The following is a 21,980-nucleotide window of genomic DNA, read 5'->3' as shown; positions in this document are numbered from 1 at the left end:
CTGGGAAAGAGTTCTTGCTAGCTAATTAGTTAAACAGGCATTCAATAATTCTAATCCTCCTTCATTATCTCCTTGTTCTTGGTCACAAATCAACAGTTTACTTTTGTTTGTTTCTAATTCTTTTCAGTCCCCTTTTCACTGGATTTTCTTCTTATGGAGCTAGTAACATTGAATCTACTTGCCCAAGTCGTTTGCATTCTCTCATATTTTATGCAGTATTGAAGTTCATGCTTGCACTGATATTGTTCCCCAGCACAGCTTTCAGCTTGTGCTCCACACCACAGATTTCTTCTACCTTCTGGCAGCAACGGAAAAACAGTCTATCCAAAACAGGTCATAAAACTGCTCCTTCATTTTTTCCTACTTGTAAACAGGAGGATACTGGAACTCATCCTTACGAAATATTGAAAGGTTTACATCAGTTCAGTAAACGAAGTTAAAAATATGCAGGATTCAAGAGACTGGCAAATAATTATTCATTGGCTAAACCCAAAAGTTAAAGAACAACTGCTTTTCTCAACCTATGACAAATGGTTCTGTGTTTCTTCCCTCCCCCCCTTAATGTGAAAAATGGCCAATTTGGTCTTTATGAAAGATTTACTTAAACCCACAAAGAAACACATCACACCTAGACTCTCCCCCTGTCATCAAAAGCCTATGTTGCGTGTTTTGTTTAGATTTGTAATTTTTACTCTCAGTACTCTAGCTATAACTACTAGCAACGTTAAATCCAAGCCCATGATTAGCCTTAATCAAACCCAAAGTGTATTTTTCAATAAATAAATGCCACAAAAAAAGATAGTGCTGTACCTTCATCACAGTAGCAAACCAAATTATCAGAAGAACTCTTATATTGACAACCATATCCCCATCATCCACTGGGAAAATGAAAAGCGAAGGGCTTGGTTTGGGAAGAAAAGCAAACATTATTAGACTACAAAGCAGAAAGCTAATTTGCATTCTTCACAGGTGCATCACGACTGAGCACAAGGGGGCCCATAAGAACCATCTCTCAGCAGCACAACATGCATGCATGCAAAGTGTTAAGATAATAAACACAGATCAGTTGTGCTGTGTACAGTAACAGCAGTCTGACTTGTTTCTTTAATTCTCAGCTAGTTTCTATTTTTACATAATTCTTCTTTACAAACTCAAGAGAATTTTAAACTAGACCAGTTTGTGCTACCAGAACACAAGATGGGAACTAGGGAATCTGAGTTCCAGTGCTATTCAGCTACTGAACTGGAGGGTAACTTTGAAAAGGACTATTCCTTTTGTCCAACAGTTTATCTACCCAACAGGCAACTTTTATTTTTTGCCTTTGTAAAGAGTCCTACAGTCTACTATATCTAGAGTGCAAAGTAACAAGCTAAGTTACCACATTTTAAAAAGTTTTGGGTTTGGTTTGTTTGTTTTAAACAAAAACACCTTTTGTTTTTTCACAGTTATCTTACTCTGAAAAATTAGAAAATCCAATTTGTCCACTTCTGGAGATCATTACCAAAAAGCACGGTGCCAGAGCGTGCACAGTGGAAAGTCATTGTCTACACAGTCAGGTTACCACAAGATGGGGAGGAGTCAGAAGAACACAAAGGGCTATTCTATATTTAAGCTAAATGAATGTACTACATTCAGTGAAGCAGGAGGCAGACGAAACGCTTTTAACAAGTCACAGTATCATGCTATTCTGACAAACTTGGCTTGTCAAAATCTTACTGATTTTGACGAAACATTTTTCTCATTGTAAAATTTAGTAGCAGCATGGTGTTGATTTGAAATAAAATGTTGCTTTCTATTTCGATTCATTAAGCTTCTGCCATTCCTAAAGAACCATGGTGGTATGGGGTTCTCATTGGCATATGGATGGGAGAGGTCAAGGAAAAAAAAAACAAAAACAAAAATCAACAACCCCTCCCCACACACTTAAGGAGAGAACTAGCAGCCTGAGAACACAGAAAAAATAATAGATCAAGCTTAAACATAGCCAAGATGGCTGAAATGTGTTTTAATGATTTTCCAGGCAAATATAAGATTCAGTAGAACTGATCTGTTTTGAGAAGTGAGAAAAAAAATGAATCAAATAAAGTTGTAGAAGAGTTTTCAAATAAAATATTCCCTAACGTTTTTCAGATTAATTTCAAAGACAGTCATCTTTTCCCACCCAGGAGCCAAACAAAGTCTTCCAGCACATGAGATTTAGTTTGTTATGGAAAATACTTTATGATGTCAGTATATGCAATATGTGAACTTCCATAGCACCTCACATCTATGGATGTAAACACTGTGTGCAAGCATTACAATTCTTAATACTTTCCAGTGGAATCCGCAGTACTTAAAAATACTTAGTCTATAATCATTCTTAAATCCTTAAATGTGTCAGTGAGCCTCAGATTAAATACTCTAAAAACAAACAAAACAACCCCCCCCCCCAAAAAAAATTAATCTCCCTGTATCTTTCACAATGTTCAACATACACACTTACTTCTTAGTTTCCCCTAATACATGAGCAGAAGTCTCACAGAATATTATGAAGGCTAAAAAATGCATGACAGGTCAACAAGAGGAAAGAAGAACTCAGTGAACCAGATGAAAAAAGTAAAGGGAGATTATGCAATAAAGGATATATAAAAGTCAATATTTCCAAGCTTTATAGCAATATGGGGATATTTGTGGATTTGTCATTGAATAATCTGGCTCCTCTTTTCAAAATGGGACATTGTAATTTACACAAAATCTTTAGCTGAGATTAGAAACTAGCTCACTTAGTGCCCAGTATTGTGCTTTGACCTCTGCCTCAACTAGGGTAGACTCACACCTCAGACTTAACAAATCTAGGAAAGGTTGTCACAAAGTGAAGTAAAATATTGAAAACTTCATTATCTCTTCTCTTTTTTAGTGTACAATCTTGTAAATTTATGCAGTTTCTGGAGAGTAAATATAAACATTACTTGGAAGAAGGGAGATATTCAGAGTGCCAAACTTTAAGGTCCTTAAGGAACAAGACTAGCCTGCCAGGCAAGTGTATTGCCAAAGGAATACAGCCCAGGTTCCCATTCTGAATTGCCTTCTGGAAAAGAGTCTCTTCCTCTCTCTGCGTCTCTGTTGACTACAGAGGGTGCTGGGAAAATTAGCCCCTTGGCATTAAGCGAAACTCAATAGTCGTACTAAAGTTAAAGTCTGGTCAGCGCAGTCTCCTCTTTCTGATAGTACTTCTTAGTAGACACTGACAGAAATTTCAGAACCAGTCAAACATACTAATGATACTGAATATGTCCTCCATCTAAAAGGCATATAATGCATTTTAGGAATCTGCTGAGCCTGTCTTCAGTCTTCAACAGCTGCTGATGACCTTTCCTTCCATAGCCTTGCCTAATCACTTTTGAACTCAAAGCTTTTAGCACTCACCGTATATTAAATTACAGAGCTCATTGTCACTGGATAAGCTGTGCAGAAGAGAACTTTCATGCGTTTTGAACCTGCCCTTTAGTTCTTGTACAGTAAGAAACAGTGAATAATTGTTGCCTAGTCCCTTTTTCCATGACTCATTATTTTACATGCCTACATTGCAATTCCTCAATCACCTGTTTTCCAGGCTGAAGTGTCCCGATCTTTTTAATCGCTCCTTGTATTCAGGCTGTTCAGTACACTTTGATCATTCCTCTCATCCTTCTTTATACCTTTTGTAGTTCTACTGTATTTATCTGAAATGTGTAGGACAACACTGTTCATAAGATGCTGGCATGCCAAGGATTTATACGGTGACTTGTTTTCTATTTCTTTTCTTGCTATTTTGACCACAGAGCTGATGTTTTCATGGTATTTTTACAATAACTCCAAGGTCTCTTTACTGAGTCACAATATCTTTTTGAGAACCCATCATCATGTATATACAGTTTGGGTTGTTTTCCTTTCTTTGCATTATTTTGCATTCATTGACATTCAATTTCATCTGTTATTTTATTGCCCGGTCCCTTGGTAGCTGAGATGCTCCTGCAACTCTTTACAGATAGTTTTAGCTACCTGAATAATTCAATATCAATAATTTTATCATTTTATAATAGAACCTCTTTTTGAAATAATTTGTGAATACGTCGAACCATACAGGTCTTAGCACAGTTACCTCCAGGACTGCACCAGGAATCTTCCCTCTATTTTGAAAATTGACCCTTTATTCCCACTCTTTGTTTTCTGCCCTTTAAGTACTTATTAACTCATATAAAGACCTTCCTTTTTATCCAAAAGCAACTTTGTTTCTTTAATAACCTTCAATGAGGTAACTTCTGACAACTTGTTGAAAGTTTAACTGGACTATATCAAGCAGTTCTACTTTAATTATATGCTCAGAATCTGTAAGGAATCCAACAGATCTGAGAGACAGGATTTCCCTCTATAGAAAGGCGTTACCATTATATCTCTCTATAGGTCTAGTTATTCCACCTCTTAACTGTATTATCTAACAGATTTCTTATTACATTCATTAAATTTTTGTGTAGATACCTAGAACCTCTAAAATACAGCCACATTTGCCTCTTTCCAATACACTGATACTAAAGACAATTGAACTGATAGAACTTGTGTCAGTTATTCAGCTCTTCCATATTTGACCATTAGTGTTTTTGGCCAGTGCGAGTGATCTACTACTACTCATTTAGTTACTTTGTTACCTTTTATTAGCTCTCCAGTTTGAGACAACTCATCCCATTCCCTTGGATCACAGGATCATTCATGTTGGAAGGGACCTTGGAGGGTCATACAGTCCAATCTCTTGCTCACAGCAGAGTCAACACTGATTTCAGACAAGGCCAAGGTCGCTTTGTCCAGTTGGATCTTGAAACCTCCATGGTCAGAGATTCCATTGCCATCTGGGCGACTTGTTCCAATACTTAATTATCCTCACTGTCAGAAACTCCTGATTCAATTTATGACCATTGTTTTTTGTTCTTCCACCACCTACCTCACTAAAAAGCCTTGCCTCATCTTCTCAATAGCCTCCTCTGACATACTGCAGTGCTGCTATTAGGCATCCCTTAAGCCTTCTCTTCTCCAAGCTAAGCAAGTCCTACTCCCTCAGCCTTAGCCTTGTGCTCCAGGCCCCTGACCATACTGGTTACCCTCTGCTGGACTTACATTTATCAGCATCTTTCTTGCTTTGAGCAGCATCAAGCTGGACACCCTATTCCATACGTAGTCTAAGCGCTGAGTAAAGAGGAATAATCACCTCTCTTGACCTTCTGGCCATTCTTTTTTTGATGCAGTCCAGTGTGCTGCTAGTCTCTTTATTGCTGCCAGGATGCACTGTTGATTCATGTTTAGCCTACTGCCCAAATGGATCTCCAGGTGCTCTTCAGCAGAACTGCTACTCACCCAGTCAGTCCCCAGACTGACCTGATGCAAGGTGTTAATCCATCCCGGGGCAGGACTTTGTTTTTGTCCTGTTGAATTTCACAAGCATCCTGCTTGATCCACTCCTTTAGTTCTGAATGACAGCCCTGCCCTCAAGAGTATCAACTGCACCCCTGGTGCTTGGTATCCACCACAGACTCGACAAGGGTGCATTTGATCTCTTCCTTCTTAAATGACAATTCATCCATTTCCTGTCAGAAATACTTTGACATGCAAATCTTACCTAATATATCTTCGGAATCCCTTTAAGATATCTACAGTAGCCTTATCTTTTCTGATTACTCTTTTTTTTTTACTGAATCATTATGTATCAGGCCTTCAGACTCTCTAGCAGGCTTTCAGTTTCTGATACAGGTGGAAAAAGATTTACTATTAGCTTTCCATTTTAGCAAGCTATTTCATTATTTTTATATTTAAAATTCCATTTTTCTCTTATCTGAGCACAGCTTCCACATTTTTACTTCCAATATTGAAGGATACACATTTTGGTTTCTAATGGACTCCTTTACTTTGGTTTTGGACTGTTTGTTTTCCCTCTTGTCCCTCATAGGTCATTTTTGATAGATGCCTCAGGTAAACAGCATCACCAATTATCTGCCCCTTTTAGTTTCTTTTTAAATAAACTTCTACTTCAGATTTAGTTTTCCCTTCTCCAGTTAAATACAATAGTGGGTATTTTTAGCTTTTTGCTCCTTTAAAGATACTGAATGTGAGCATATTACAGAGTAATGATTAAACTTTGAGGCATCATCTATGCACTGCTCAGGACAAGGGCAAGTGTTGTTTGGGGGGGGGGGGTCTAAAAATGTAATCTGCATCATAGCCCTTCCTGACACTACCTCATCTGCACATGGTTAACTGAAATTGCTATTACTGTGCTATTACTGTGCTTTCTGCTCTTTACAGACTCTGTTTTCTCTTAGCATGTCACTGACACCATGCAAGGTGGACAAACAATAGGAATTTAAATATTGACTATCATTGGAAATGTATTCCATGTTAATCAGATGGTTAGCTCATTCATTAGTTTTCAATTTCCCTTAGCATATGGAACCACTGTAATGTATAAAAATAGTTTATCTTTTTAAATACATCTTTAAGTAAATGGAACCAACTGTTTCAAGGAAGTATCATACAGTACGGCAGTCTAAGTGCATTTGGTAAAAAGATGCAAAAAGAGTGGTTTCACCATCTTATTTTCTGTAACACTTTGTAAAACATAACTACGTATATTCAGTATAAAAACAATATCAGCAATGGTGGTATGCTAAAATTCAAATTGCAAAAGGAGAACTGTTTTATTCAAACAGTTTTAAAGCTTGATTTATACTACTGTAACTACGAATAAATGTTAGGCATTTCAGTCACTCCCTAGTAGAAATCAGATGTACAATAGTCATGCCACATAAAACCTTAAGTGCTAGTATCTATAGCAAAACCAAATTGAAAGCAATGGAGAAATTAGGAATATTTTTCCCAAGAGCATTACACAGAGAAATAAAACAGGCTATTTAGCATTACACATCTACACTCTATTAAGAAAGAAGAGTCTTAGAATTTCCTACAGGGAAGACCACATATATTTAGCATTTCTGGCAAATTAATTTTTTAGGAACATTTTCTTTCTCTAGTTTTTAAAAGTAATATTCTCATGTCTGTTTACAGAAAAGCATTTTCAAAAACCAACAACTACCTGGGAATCCAAATGACTTTCAAGATGGACCACTTTGCTAACTTAAGACTTTATGTTGTCAGGATTCCAAGTACTATCTACCTTTTGGAACCAGAGTACTGAAACTTGTAAGTGTGAGACTCAGCAGTCTCAGCAAAGGACTATCAATCTTTAACTTTAGAACTCACTCCCAAAATACCGTCCCAATGAGCACAAATTTCCTCATCTTCAGGCTGATACAGAAACTTCTTCCCCCCCTGCCAAAGTGACTTTTCCCAATAAACCAATAAAGTTCTTGTGCTTTGCTAGTCAGACAGGAGAGCACACAAAATTGTGTGATCTTAATATTTCATATAACCTGTAAATATCAAGAGGTATCTCTGGATATAAGTCTGCATATGTCTTTGTTTACCATCAGGGTAACAAAGCTCATTAAAATTCTGCAAGATCAATGGATATGGCTTTCAACACACCTAGGTACTTGACATGAATACACTAAAGCAAAGCAGTGCAGGCTCATATGCCCTATTATAGGTAGTTACTACTCAAGAGGAACAACGGAAACTATTTTCTGGCTGTGTGGAACTAGTTATGAAAACCAAGTTATGCAAAAACAGGTATGAAGATGTAAAGAGTCCTTTAGAAACGGCTCAGCAGTCTCCAGAGTTTCACTGACAACAATACCATTTTCATTCTTCTCTGTATTTCTTTCTCCTGTATCCAACTCCATCCTCAGTAACAAGCTCATAGATTTCCAAGCCTAGTTAACAAGTGTCTCACTATGCTTCAGATATCTCCTATAAATTCACTTTCCTGTGATGACAATAAGTATATGAGTCATAGTACAAACTATATCTTGCAGCCTTTGTATTTTTTCCCCTCAGAATTTCCCAGTGGGACCAGATCTTTAACATCCTCTTCACATTTGCAAGAAATTGCTTTTCAGAACATTTCAGCCCATTTGGTCATGGGAAATGTTGACCTCTTAAGTAAGAGTCCAAAATGAGCTTTTCTGAAAAGCTGATAATTGCAAGCTGTCCTGAAAGTCTGGCCAGGGCTCAGAGAAATTATTAGGACCCTCAGCTTGTACTAGCAGTAGTACAACCAAATACAGTGGCTAGAGGCAAAACATTAGGGTTCCTGTTGATTACAATCACTTTCAGAGAGAAAAGGACATACTGGAAATAACATATGCTTGATGTAGATAAACATGCAAAGGAAGCTTTTGGCCAAGAAAGCCTGGACAACATATCTCAGTGTATAGAAATATTTTTAGGCATTTTAGGGGGTTTCATGACTGCTTTAGTGTTTGAATAAATTTAGGTAGAAGTGCCCCGCAATAATATATGTATTTTAAGCATTTTCTAGCTGCTACACAACTGGGTCTTGGATAAATATGTCCATATTCAAAAACCCATTTAGACAGGTTTACCAAGGTAGGTGTCACTTTCACCACGGTGTCCTAATATAAGAGGATACATAAAACAGGTTTTGGTCCATAATGAAAACTCCATCATCCTAAGGCTTGACACAAGTTTGTCACTTGTACACAAACTGCAACTGCTCCTTAAAGAAAATAGTCCAAGAATTTGCATGTTTCCCCTTCCTTTTATTAAAAAAAGAAAAAGGAACAGTAATGGACAGTTAGGAAGACCTTGTAAATTATTACCATGTAACTATGAACAAATCAACTACTATGGAAAAAATTATGATATCTCATAAATATACTACACCCTGAAGACTTAAGTAAAAACTTCAAGGAGTTACAGAAGTACCTCAACTTTGAAAGTGCAACATATGCATCATGGAAAGATCAATGATCATTTTAATACAGAACATTTTACACAATTTTGATACTCCTCTGAGCTATGAAGGGTATTTGTGTTTAAGACTAACATGAAGACTACCATTTTAGAGACAGTATCGTTCACATTCAAACTACACCCACAATAACAGTATGGTGGCAGTGGCATGCGTATTTCCTCTCCTTTTAAAGTTACACTTGTGTTTTGCAAAGTATACTCAAACATTCTAAAGAAAAAGTTTTTATGAAGAACTATTGTTAAGAAATATTTTTCTTCACATTCTTCTCCAAAATATACTACATATTACATCATAGCAACTTTTTATCAACAGATTTTCAGGCAGTTTTATACTTAATAATCTAACATGAACTTCTAGAAACACTAAAATAGGACATTTGTGTATGAAGGACCACCTCCCACACACTGTTGATTTGATACACAGAACTTGTGAACATTCTATTAAATAGGCAGAGACATGAATATTAATCAAAATTTTTGACTCAGGCTAAAGTTTTTGTTTTAAATAAACTAGGTATCTCTATTAAATGAGAAAGCAAGATGAACCAAGACCAGTATTTCTATTGCCATGTATATGGCCAAACATACGAAAATCATCATGTATCTCACAGCAAGCAAGACGATTCACTAGTTACCTGTGAAGTATTAGGTATCCAAGACGTCAGACTCTAGAATATTTAAGGAGCACAATATTTTCTTCAAGTGAATTTATTTTTAAACTTTTTTTTTTTAAACACTAAACAAGATTAAATTGACCCAAATCATTTGAATTCCTGATTCAGCCTTAGTCATGTTATGTTGTGCAATATTATGTTTCATCCCATCTGGCATGATTTAACACTGCATGGTACAACAGAGTGAAAGCAATTAAAAGGATAATTCAGATAAATGTCATCTAAAAAGCTATTCCTTAATTTAGTCTGTAAAGGTAGGCCAATAGGTAACAGGCAATGCAGATATGCAAGAAAATGAAATTGGTTATATCATACCTCCTCCACTCCCCAAATAGTGTTTCCTTTCTACCTAAAAATAAATTGGCACTATAATAAAAAAACTTGTTAAGCACTGAAAAATTCTGTACCAGTAATGTGTGTGGAATATACTCTGAAGCACCTTCTGCTTACAAAGTCTGAAAGATGTGTTCATAATACACAACACAAATGTATGCTTAAAAAAGCAGAATACTAATCAACTGCCATCTGAAATCTAAAAAATTGCTTCAATCTGATATAATGGATGGAAATAGTTTTGTTTATGCTAGTTATAAACTGTAACAAAACACCTACCTTGTAATCAACAACTTATATTCAACATATTTGGATAACAGATAGTAGCGGTGGGAGTCATATCTCATCTGTGTGCTAATTTTCTCAACATACTTTATATTTTTTTAGTCTCTAGAAATGTCACAAGTCAATCAAATCAGCTCCACTCAGGTATGCAAAACACATTAAGAAAAGATAAGAACTTATCAGTTCTATGTTTTGATTCAGCATCAAAAGTTTACATGCACAAGCTTGTCTTAAAAAAAAAAAAACAACCCCACACCACATAACACAAAAACCTTTCAAAATTGCTAAGAACATTTGTGTGCATTTTGAGCCTTAGATGCTGCAAGAGCATTTTAACTATATTTATAAGCAAAGTGCAACATGTCTCCTGCAGATGTGAAGCAGTGTGAACAAAATAAGCTCCCCATGCATGTTTTGTATTGCACACTAAGAATTCAAAAGAAACCCTACAAATCAAGAACATATTGGTCCATATAGCTTTAGTTATATTTGGTGCCAAAATTGTAAGAAGTTATAATTCATTCCAAAATCTTGTTGCTTTTTATGACAGCGCAAATTTAAAATGATTTTTTTCCTCCTTCATTCTACTGAAATTTCTTACATTATCTGGCTTGGGTGTGGTCAAGTCCAGAATTCCATTTTCTTTGACTTTTCTGATGTTTTGGACATTGTTCATAACTTTCTTTTCCACAGCCAATATTTTCCCAGTCCACATTATGCTCTCTGCACAACCCCTTGCCCACCACAATGGCCTCATGACCTATACTCCCTTTAGAAGGCACACAGGAGGATTCAATTTTCTCATCTCATCATTTTTAACTAGCAATGCCTATTTCTCAAGGAATCATTCCTTCCTCTTTGGACTTCCCTAACAACAGCCGCCTCTGCAAAGTTGTTTGCTCCTCCCACAATTGCATGAGACACTGTCTTAAAAAAAAAAAATATATATATATATATATATATATATATATTATACAGGCAGTAACTATTTCTTTCTTCAGAAGTTTTCTGAAAACACCCCTCCAGCGCATTAAAAATAAATGTGTCAACATATGACACCTAGGGGGAGATATAATAGGGTAGAAGGTTTACATTTCTTTGTCTAAATATCAAAGAAAAGACCATAAGGAACAAATTTAAATACATTTACAAAATTATAAATATTTGGTAATAGTTAGAAACATATTTCTGGAACAAATTTGATAAAAGCTATTAAATCATTGAGTCCAGTCACCTGCTCTCATAGGAAAGCACATGATACAATCCTTTTAAGAACTTCTAAAACTCTTCTGAGCCTATTACTATCACTGGAAGCCAGAACATTCTCCTGCAGCACCCATCATGTTGACAAGTTGCTTGCTTCAGACAGGAGTTTGACTCCACTGGAAGTAGTTGCACCTGGTCTTCTTCTCTAGCACTCCTTGGTTTGGGGAATTTCATGCATGTACTTACATTTGTATAGACCAAATACACTATAATCATGTTCCTAAAAGTGGGCAGGCTGTCAGGGCTACAATATTACTATACAGTAATGACTTTATCTTTGAATATTAATCATTTATCAAAGAGATACAGTATGAACTATGAGGTGTTATGATAATACCTGTCAAAATTAATTCTGTCATTTTTCACAATAGAAGAAACAGGCAAAGTACATTTTTCTAAAAGCTCAATTCACACTATATTGCTCTTATTTACAACTGCTAAAAATTTATTCAAAATAATTAACAATTATTCTATTTACAACTGAATTACTTAAAAATCCCCACTGAAATACAAAGAAGGAACATTTACAACTAAGTTAAGTAACAAACTAAAAATGGAAAGGCTAAAAATTTTTTTAGATATTGTACTTCATTAAAAACATTTTTTGTGAATATTTCTCTATCTCCTCGTACTACATTGGTATTATCTGTCCATGTTAACACTGATATCTAAGAATAAACTGGAATCCTAATACTCAGCATGAATGTATTTTAATACATTAAACATGCTTCACTTCCAAATGAAAAAAAACTTTAACATTATGAAATTTCAGTGAAAACAATTTGGCTGGTAAAAATAGTTTTTCTAATTTTTGTACCACAAAATTTTCATTGGAAAATTAGACTGAACATAGGTAAGCAATTTAAAGCAACTTCTAAAAAAGTTATAGCACCATTCATCCCCTTAACACTTCAGGAAATGCAAAGCTTTGATCTGTCAATTATATACACAGGGAAAAAGCTCACAAAGAATACAGTGAAAGGTATATTGTGCATTTCCCTATTGCCAAGTCCAAATGAAATTTCTTACTCAATTGTGAATATACTAAAGATATTTGTAAGCTCTAAAGGGAGACAAAAAACCCCTTAATTTATTTTAGAATTTAATGAAATCCTCATATCTCCAAGAAGCAGTTCTTCTAGAATAGTGCATTATTGAAAGAGACATAAGTTGATATGCGTCTTCAACAACAAATACTTTACAAGGGGAAAATGAAAGTCACCCTGTTCTCACTTGCTGTCTATCAGTCCTGCTTGAAATATGGATGAACTCAGAACTAAATCCTATTTTTCTTCTTACAAACATGAAGTAAAAGATTTTTTGAAGTCCTTGATTTAACATGCAACGCTACATTTCCTTCTGAAAGGCTTCTAACGAGGTTTCTTGGCATATCCTGTTCTTGCTTCCAGCTCCTTGTTTTAGTTCCTAACGAAGAAAGAAACGTTATTATAAATGAGACATTCATCCAATAAACATAAGCAGAATCTGGTATACCTGGTTCCCCTTTTCAGAGAAAGTCTGAGGATTTTTACAGATATTTTTTGCCTCTATTGAAAGCTAGATTTTGGTATTAAAATATATAATCAGTCTCAGCTCAGTAATCCCACGTGCTAGTTTCCTAGCAGGTCTACTGATGTGACCCTCAACTGACATACAAGATGCCAGGAGAAGAAGCAGTGATCTACGTAAAAAAGAAAAAAAAAAAAAGTACAAATATGTAAATGTTTATTCTTTATTATATATAGTACAATACTGTAAAATGGAAATTATGTCATTTGAGGAAGTTTTTTTCTATTCAATTCGAAAATAGCTCTTCCTGTTAGGAATTTAGCCATATTTCATTCTTCTCCTATAACATATCCTTTTTGAAAGCAGGATGTTATGTTCAAAACTGAACTTTGAAAAGCAAAACACTATTTTCTATTTCAGAATTTGGTACTTTATTAGGTGGTTTCTTAATAATGTGGGTATAGCAACTGATTTTGGTAAAGATGAAGTTGATAAGCAAAGATAAAATTTATAACAAATTTCAAACTCCCCAACAAGTACACACACAATTTTTAGTGGTAAATCTTTAACTCTTAGGGTAAGGTTTTCTTTAACAGGCTTGCAACATCTGGATCAGATCTAATCAAAACTCAGTAACTCATTAGACATATTCAAAAAAATTTTTTTTAAACGAATGGATATACTATGCAAACCAATGGCTTAGTGTACTGATCACAGCAACACATGCCATTAAGTTGACAACATTGTAAGCATCAGCCTTCATCTTGGACCTCCTATACAAACACAGTTATCAATGCAGTGTCATGCACTAGTTTTGACACTTACCTGCCTTTCTGGGTACCCTCAAAGCTCTATGGCTTAACAAGATCTCTTGTCGAAAACGTTTTGCAGAAACAGGATCTTGCAGGCCACTTAATCCAGTGTTTGATGTAGAACTGGAAAAACAGCCAAAAAGAATTTGCTTTCAATAAAGTAATTATGCTGATTATGCTATATTACAGTAGCTCAGGTCTTGCAATGTGCAAATACATTAAACAATATCATTCAGCATTTATAGTTCATAACACAATGCAGAGAATAAGCTCATGTCTTTCAGGTGTGTGTGTGCACGTATGTGTATGCACGTACACATACGCACACACACATATATATATAAAGTAAACTATTCCCCTTTTCTGTATCCTTTTAAACCTTTAGAAGAATGTATTAATAGTGAAAATAAGAACTAATGTTGCCATTTAATGTTAAAACGTGAACCAATATGCCACAAATTTTTGGCAAACTGTGGAAGTCAGCTTTGTGGTCATTGCACACAAATTATACTAAGAAATTATCACACATATAACATGTATGAAATTCTCAAAATGACCAAGCCGCATTTACTGATCCAATCACAGTTTTTATGGCTACAATAATTCTTCTATAGCCTCCAAACACAGTGGTTGGGGGTGGCTTCATAGCACAACAATACTTCTCAGCTAAGTTGCAAGTGAGCTGTTACAGCTTCAGATTCACCAAGACAAAACCTCTATATTTCATAGCCTTTTATATGATGGACTTAAGATCTACATTGAAAACTATGAACTTATCTATGATCTCACACTTTCATACTTGCCTAACTTCCATAGTTCCACCCCATAAGACAGTCTCGTAAACAAGCTAACTCTATTTACATCCAAGTTTCTATGCTTTCCCCATTTCTCTAATGTTATTATGTTATTCTCACTCTACAGTCCTCTAACTTACACTAGTTTTCTTAATAATCTTGTATCTAATTGAAAATATATAGCAAGCAGTAAATACTAGTACCTGCCTTGTGCCAGTGCTAAGATCTATTCATATGTGCTTCTCGGAAGAGAACTTATGCCAATAAGAATGTAATGGTATTTTAGTAACAGGAGCTTCCATATTATGACTGACTTGTCTTATTCTTGGTCCTAGCAATAGGACTGTTTCCGACTATATTTATGGTGCAGAGAGAATAACTGAAGTTAGTTTTATTCTAATGTTATTACGAGATGAATGACTGGAATGAACTTCTTCAAATAGGGAAAGCATGGAGAGAAAAAGGGGGAAAAGGAAAGGAGAGAAAAGAAAGGAGATGCTGTCTGAAAATTCAGTGTATACTCTTTTTTCTGCTTCACAGATGGGAAGATGCTTTCACTCCTTTTCTTACTTCTTCACCAACAGAAAGAACAAGCTGTAAAGAATTTTTGGTTTACAGTAAGACAGGTAGTCTAAGCAGAAAAAATAATCCCCCCAAAAGAATAAGGGTTGTGGGATTTTCCTGCAGAGTTAGTCTAAGTTGGAAAATGGGAAGTGAATGTTTGTGAGACTGAAGAAAGGAGACAAAAGAGCAGAAAGAGCTAATCTTCTGGCAAAAGATAAGCATGCATAAGTTTGCAAATCATTACACTTAGTGAGTACTTCTAGAGTCTATCTTAGAACATTTACCTTAAGATAAGATAAATCAGGCTCCAAAAGATCCCACTCCTCTCTCTAAAGATAAGCTAGGCAACTAGCTCAGTTTCAGAGGGTGGGTGACCTGTTTTTCTAAATTCATAATCAACTATTTGAAAAAATTGGAAAATGCATTAACAAAGCATCACTTTTCTCATCCTAGAGCAAAAAGTTTAGAATAATAATTAATATCAACTGGAACATGAATATGAAATTGGGTCAGGTAAATCTACAAGCTTCTAAGATCTTCTATCTCAAAGATGCTAATAAATCAAGAGTACTTGAAGTTTCTTCCATGTCCTGTGACATATCTATAGAGCCTGCTGCAACAGCCTTGAAACATTCTTCAGAGCAAGATCTATAAGGTGGCAGTTCCACTTATTGTTTAGCAACAAGTGACTCAATAACAATTTTAAGAGATTGTATCAATTTTTGCTTTCAATTTAAAACAAAATGGTTGTTTTATCAATAATGATCTAATAGCTTACCCTGAAATACAATAATAAATCAACCCACCCCCCCAAAAATGTACAATTCCACTACTCAGTGTCTCTTCAGTTTCAGCTTCTCTACTGCTCCTCATAACAAACCTCTTTCAGGGCCTAAAAACAGAAGTGACCAAATGGGAATTCTTCCTAGAGCAGACCACAAGAATGAAGTCATAATAACTGAGACTGGAAATGGAATTATCAGAAAAACAAAGGCACTACCCACATAAGAAGTGTTGTCAAGCATTTTCTCCGCTTTCCATTTTGGTAGTCTCTAGTGTTTTCCAGCAAAGGCATAATATTTTCAAACAAATTAGATTTTCTAATTGATGATGGAATTTCTCTTTTCAGAATTGTGTGTCATCTTTCTGTTCCGAGTACATAGCATTTATGGAAGATGTGAAACTAGTTTGTATTTGTTCTATTAAAACAACAGAAGTTCCTGAACAAAAAACCAAAACACAGCAGAAGTGCTTCTACTCAACTTGCCAAGAAAAAAGAAAAAAAATTTAATTGTTAAACATATTTGACATCTGATATGCTCATAGGTCCAGATAACTTCTGTCAGAAGTTCTTCAGATTTGGGATATAATATTAGAATTAAAGTGAAAACTGAAGTGAGACTATAAGAAATGAACACAAACTAATTTGCATAGAATTGGAGCAGTTAGTTTCACCTTACCTTAATATCTTTCTTTTTCTCTCAGCAGCAGAAGTCATTGCCATGTACGAGGGCTTTTCATGTACCAAAGTAGAATTTTTGTTTTTCAAGGAAGAGAGCCTAAGTCTGAAATTAAAGTATTACATTACTTAAAATCTATCCTGGATAGAAGTCAAATGGAATTGCTTTTCACTGTAAACAAATATATTTTCTCTAAGTTGAAAAACAATACTGGAAATATTTTTAAATAATATTACTTTCTTCAAAGCTATTTTTGTTTTTTTCCTTTTTTTTTTTGAAAGATAAGGACTTCATGCTTATGAATATCAGGAATACAAACTTACATGGCTTCTTTCACAACAGCATCTCGCAATTACTTTTCAATGGAGGTTAAGGTATCCATTTTACAGACAGGAAAACTAACATTTAGAAAAAGAAAGCAACTTGTCTGAGGCCCCATAAACACAAGCTTATAAGTGGTGTATTTGGTTTTTGGAACGCATCTTGTAAGACAGGATAACCTTTCAGCTTAATCTGTTACCACTCAATACCATTGACTTCAAATACTGGCAGAACTGAATATGATGTTGATTAAAATTGAGGGTTTGATTTTCAAAAGGTTAGGTTTACAAGTAAAAATTGACAACAGGGACAAAAACTAGTTCTTTGAAATTAAACAGCATTAAAATGTTTGGGAAATAGAAATAGGGAAAAAATAGGTAGTATCCCTTGCCCATATAAATGGGAATTACCTTTGCAGAATGCTATTGCTGCCTGGCTGTGACTCCTTTCCAGATGAGTCAGTAGAAGTTTCATTTGTTTTACTTAGGCCTTGATAGAGAATTACTGTAGAGTCCATGTCAGCTTCATCACACTCCGGGATAACATTACATGTAGAGGCCATAAGACTGTCCTTTCTCAGTGGCATATCTATATTACAATCATTTGCCCCCTGAAGGCCTGCAGTCTGTAAATCTTGCTTTACCACAGTCTGTGTACAGCAGCTTTGTAGTGGCTTTCTGCAAAATTCTGGTGTATACACAATAGGGCGAACCTCCTTGCTAAAGGAATCCTCCAGATGGTGGAGGCTGGAGTGCTTGGAAGCAGCAGGACTTTGAGCTGTGACTGGAGAGTCCATTAGCTTTCGCCTAGTTCTTTTCTGCGGTGGGACTGCATATTCTATTATTTGTTTTGTACTTTTCTTAATTTCTTCTGATGGTGTACCAACAGGTGTACCTGTGCAACATAGTCAGCAGTAGTTAGTACACTTACCTGCATTTACTTACTAAATATTGCTTTTCCTCTCTTCTTCCCCACTGAAATTTTTTTTTGCAGAAGATATCAGCAGAAGTTATTACAAATACTATTGATTTCATTTACATATTAATTTGTTCACATGACTTAAATTATTTCTATTGTAGCATTGTCCAGATGGTAGCATTTGTTCTGTGGCGCTTGAAGGATTGTAAATAATGCATAAACTGATGTAGTTAACGCCAGAGAGAAATGTTACAAGGAAGCACAAGTAAGATACAAGACAATGACAGGGAACAGAAGAGCGAGAATGTGTCATGATAACAGTATCATTTTCAATAACTCTTAATTTAAGATGGTATTATCACAATAATCCTACAAGTGTCTTCTGACCATGGCCATTTTTTCTAGTAAGTATCATGCAGTAGAATGAACAAGATTGTGATACTATCTTCTTCCTTTTATAACAAAGAGAGGACAATATTCTTTGACATTGCAAATGAAAGTAGTGTTTTGGAAAAAGGGGAAGAGAGAAGGTATCTGGGTCTTGTCAATTACATTCACTGTAATTGTAATTACATTACATTGTTAAAAGCATTAAAAATAATAAAGCAAGCAATGCACCAGCAGTTGGTCATTCCCATTCACCCCCATCAATATTATTTTTCTTGAAGCATCACAGTATTTTCAATTATGCAGTAATAAAAGCAACCATCAAAATAGAAGATAAAGCCTTATTTTTATTCAAAATGAATGAGGGTGAATCATTCCAATACACAGACCACTGTTCAAATAGCTGGGCTAGTGTTGACTCAAGTCAATGACTAGTAGTTTTTAACGGAAAATTGACCAATTCTTATTTTACAATTCAAGACTAGGCGATGGCAGTCATATAAAGGGAAGTGCTTCTATATTTAACTTTTATTGCAAATTTCAAAGATGAAATAAAAGGCTAGTATCCTTAAAATTATTATGGACTGGCCCCACTTCGGCTTGCAGCTGAAGCTGCATCATATAATCCTATCTGCTTTGTCTATTCTATTCCTATGACCAACTAAACTGTAAGAAGATCTTGTACTTTTAAATTGTGGAAAGAAAGGTACTCAGGAAATAACTACAGCTTTCCTAAGTGTTCACAAGTATTTATTTCTTGTAAAATTCTGTTTTATGTTTGCCTCAGTGAGAAAGTTAGCTTCAACTCATCAAGTTGAAATGCTTCTTAATTTTAGTTTTCTATCATGCATTCAACACCTATAGCACTTCAGCACTTCCATGAATATTCCTTAAAGAGGAGAAAATTTGATTAAAAAACACTACAGTATCTTTTCCCACCTCATTTAAAGTGTAATTTTCTTAGGAAAGCAAAGCTTATGTGATTGTGCTCTCCGACTGTCTATTACTTCTCAGTCCTGGTTTCATTTTGACCTCACTGCCCAGCTGCAACCCAATTTGTTACATGCAAGAAGTTCTGAAAAAAGCTAATCTCCAACCAGCATCAGAAATCAGAAGTCTTAGAGAAAAGGCCCAAATATGGATCTCATTGAGGGAAAGCCTTCAAAGGATGATCTCGGCACCTGCTGTTTAGGATTTTTTTGGCCCTGCTATTAGCCAGCCATCACATGCTTTGAACTAGAATTTGCACATGAGAGTTTGCTCATGCTTGTAGCACATGAGATCCCCTCATGCTCAGCTAGAGGAGAGGATGCCCAATTAGAGGAGATGAATTAGAGTTCTAAGTGCTGTGAGGAAACAGGGAAGGATTTAAAGACTACCATGAGACTTGGACCTGCTTGGAGAGGATGGAACACGGAGTAGCAAAGAGGGTACAAGTAATAAGTAAATCAGGCGCTAATACATAGGGCACAAATCTGCTCTACGTTGCCAGAACTTAATTAAATAATGAAGCCATTGAAAAATAAAACAAACATTTACCCCAAAAGAGCTCAGTCTCACAAAAGAACAATGCTTAAGCTTTTATGGCTCAAGAAATATATAACATGGTCTTATCCAAAAGCAAGGTAATGCAACGGCACACATACTAAAAGTAGGTTAAATCAAGCTACTGCTTATGGGAAAAGACACCTGTGTGGACAATTACAATTCTACCATTTTGTTTTCAGCTTTGAAGAAATACAAACAAAGAAAATTTAGGTGAGAAGTCTGTTTGACCAAAATAACTCCAGTGCATATGTACACACACATGCATATGTACAGTTTACCCACCTCATCTTAATCTAATTCATGGTCAACGTTCACCAGCTGAAGTGGAGCAAATTGCTGAGACAAAGTAACTTGATTGTAAGCTGAACATTAAGCTAATTCACAGTATTCTTCACATGAAGTAGAATGGAAAGGGCAATAGAGAAGTGTTAGAGTAGAACAAAGCCATATTTCATTCCAAGACCACAGAATGCTGTCATCATGTTGATAACAGAGCCTGCACATTCCCTAAGAAATTTTAGCCTTCCCCAGAAATATTATAGGCCTACTTTAATGAAGATCTATTTTTCTCCAAGACTTGACTGGATTTGGTGGTAACAAGAAAGAAACTTGTATATGAACTATTTTCAGTGTGTACCCCTGTGACATTACCAACAAATCTATGCTTCATTAATGTGCTCAGTCTTTAATTCTTGGTTTTACATGAGTACAGTATTCTTTTATGTAAAGACTAATCTTTCTTTCCCTCAAAAAATATTATTTTCTAGTAATCAGAATAAAGACTAGTATTTTCCTTTAAAGATTTTTGGACAGCTTATATTCTTAAACACAAGAAGCAGCTTTATCAAATGATTCCAGTCTAGTCTTTGAATTAACTATCCATTAAACATTTTAGAACTCATTTTAAAATATTAATTCATTAGGTTTTCCTCCTGCTTATATGCAACTGAAAGCGTGTGTTTCGGGAAAAATAATGGTTACAATTATATTTGTCTGTTGATACATTATGACTGGGAGGTTCCAGTTTCAGAAAGTTTGCTTACTGTAAGGCACTGAGGTTTTGCTAATGTCCTAAAGTTACTAGGAAGGAAGTCTGTGATAGAGAAATGTTTTGGTGTGAGTGCCAAGTTTTAGAAGCTTCTCCAGGACCAAGTACTGGAAGCATTTTTAAATTAACCGTAAATGCAAGCATTTAAACCATGAACTAGATAGGTAGAGAACACAAAAGTATTGCCAACATTAATAATTTGTTGAATTTCATCATAATAAACAGTATTTCATACTGTAATACAAGTACATTAAAAGACAATTGCAAAAATTCTATATAGGGCAAATATAAGCCATTAGTAAAACCCCAGACCTATTTTTTAAATCTATTTATCATTGGAATAAAATTCCTAGCAAGAACAAGTTAATACAAAACTAGCTCCTCTTGCCAGTTAAATAGTGGAAAGCATATAAAATATTCAAGGACTGTCCCTTCCCAAAGCTTTTTGTGAAAGCATTAAGTTGCTCCCAATATACTAAACAAAAATATCACCAGCAATGTCATATTTAACTTGGTTTCACTTGAACCCATCAGCGTGTCATCTCCACATCATTCTTCTCTATAGAGCCGTACTTGATGTGTCTAACTTGCAGGGTTGGTTTTTTTGCACAAAACCTAAGATATACTTTTCTTAATCATTCACACAGACCTCAGATCCACACACTTCATCCTTTGCATTACTGCAGCATCCTTCCTTTATGTCTTGACAAGTGCAAACTTATTCTACTTCCTGTAGATTCAAAATGTTGTTAAAATACTAGGCTGTTAATATCCCTCTGCCACCGGTATCAGCATATCCCATTCCAATTCAGAGAGGGGCATGGTCTCAGCATGCATGAACTGGATTTCTGTTAGATAAAACTAAACATCTTCCAAACACAGTCTAGCATCAAAGGGATATTTCACTTATGAGACTACATTAAAGCACGTTTGTAATAAATCAACAAAAAAAATCCCCAACGCATATATTGTTGATGTCAGGTGCCAACTGTCTCCCTCCACAGATCCACTCTACTTCCTAATGCGGACATAGACTTGACAAGTTGTGTCCAATTGTCTCGTAGTAATGCAGTCTGCATTTTTCTTTCTGATTCACTGTGTTCCTGGTCTGAGAGACATCACTAGGTTTCCAGGCATTATGTCAAAAGAATGTTGCCATTCTT

At 35.4% G+C, this 21,980-nt stretch overlaps 1 protein-coding gene across 1 annotated transcript in view; it reads right to left on the bottom strand.

Moving 5' to 3' along the window:
* Positions 1 to 11,387: 11,387 nt before the first annotated feature.
* Positions 11,388 to 21,980, bottom strand: part of KIF18A (kinesin family member 18A) — a 48,102-nt gene continuing 37,509 nt past the window's right edge. The window contains exons 13-16 of the mRNA XM_026073095.1: positions 17,327 to 17,810; positions 16,596 to 16,700; positions 13,791 to 13,900; positions 11,388 to 12,881 (exon numbers count right to left, since the gene is read on the bottom strand). Of these exons, the coding sequence (XP_025928880.1) occupies positions 12,733 to 12,881; positions 13,791 to 13,900; positions 16,596 to 16,700; positions 17,327 to 17,810 (848 nt within the window). The 3' untranslated portion in view covers positions 11,388 to 12,732. The remainder of the gene's footprint in view (positions 12,882 to 13,790; positions 13,901 to 16,595; positions 16,701 to 17,326; positions 17,811 to 21,980) is intronic.

This window comes from Apteryx rowi, unplaced genomic scaffold (genome assembly GCF_003343035.1).
Source record: "Apteryx rowi isolate R43461 unplaced genomic scaffold, aptRow1 scaffold_360, whole genome shotgun sequence".
In the NCBI taxonomy this organism is placed as follows: Eukaryota; Metazoa; Chordata; class Aves; order Apterygiformes; family Apterygidae; genus Apteryx; species Apteryx rowi.
The sequence above is the reverse complement of the archived record's forward strand: the minus strand, read 5'-3'. Positions and strand labels throughout refer to the sequence as shown.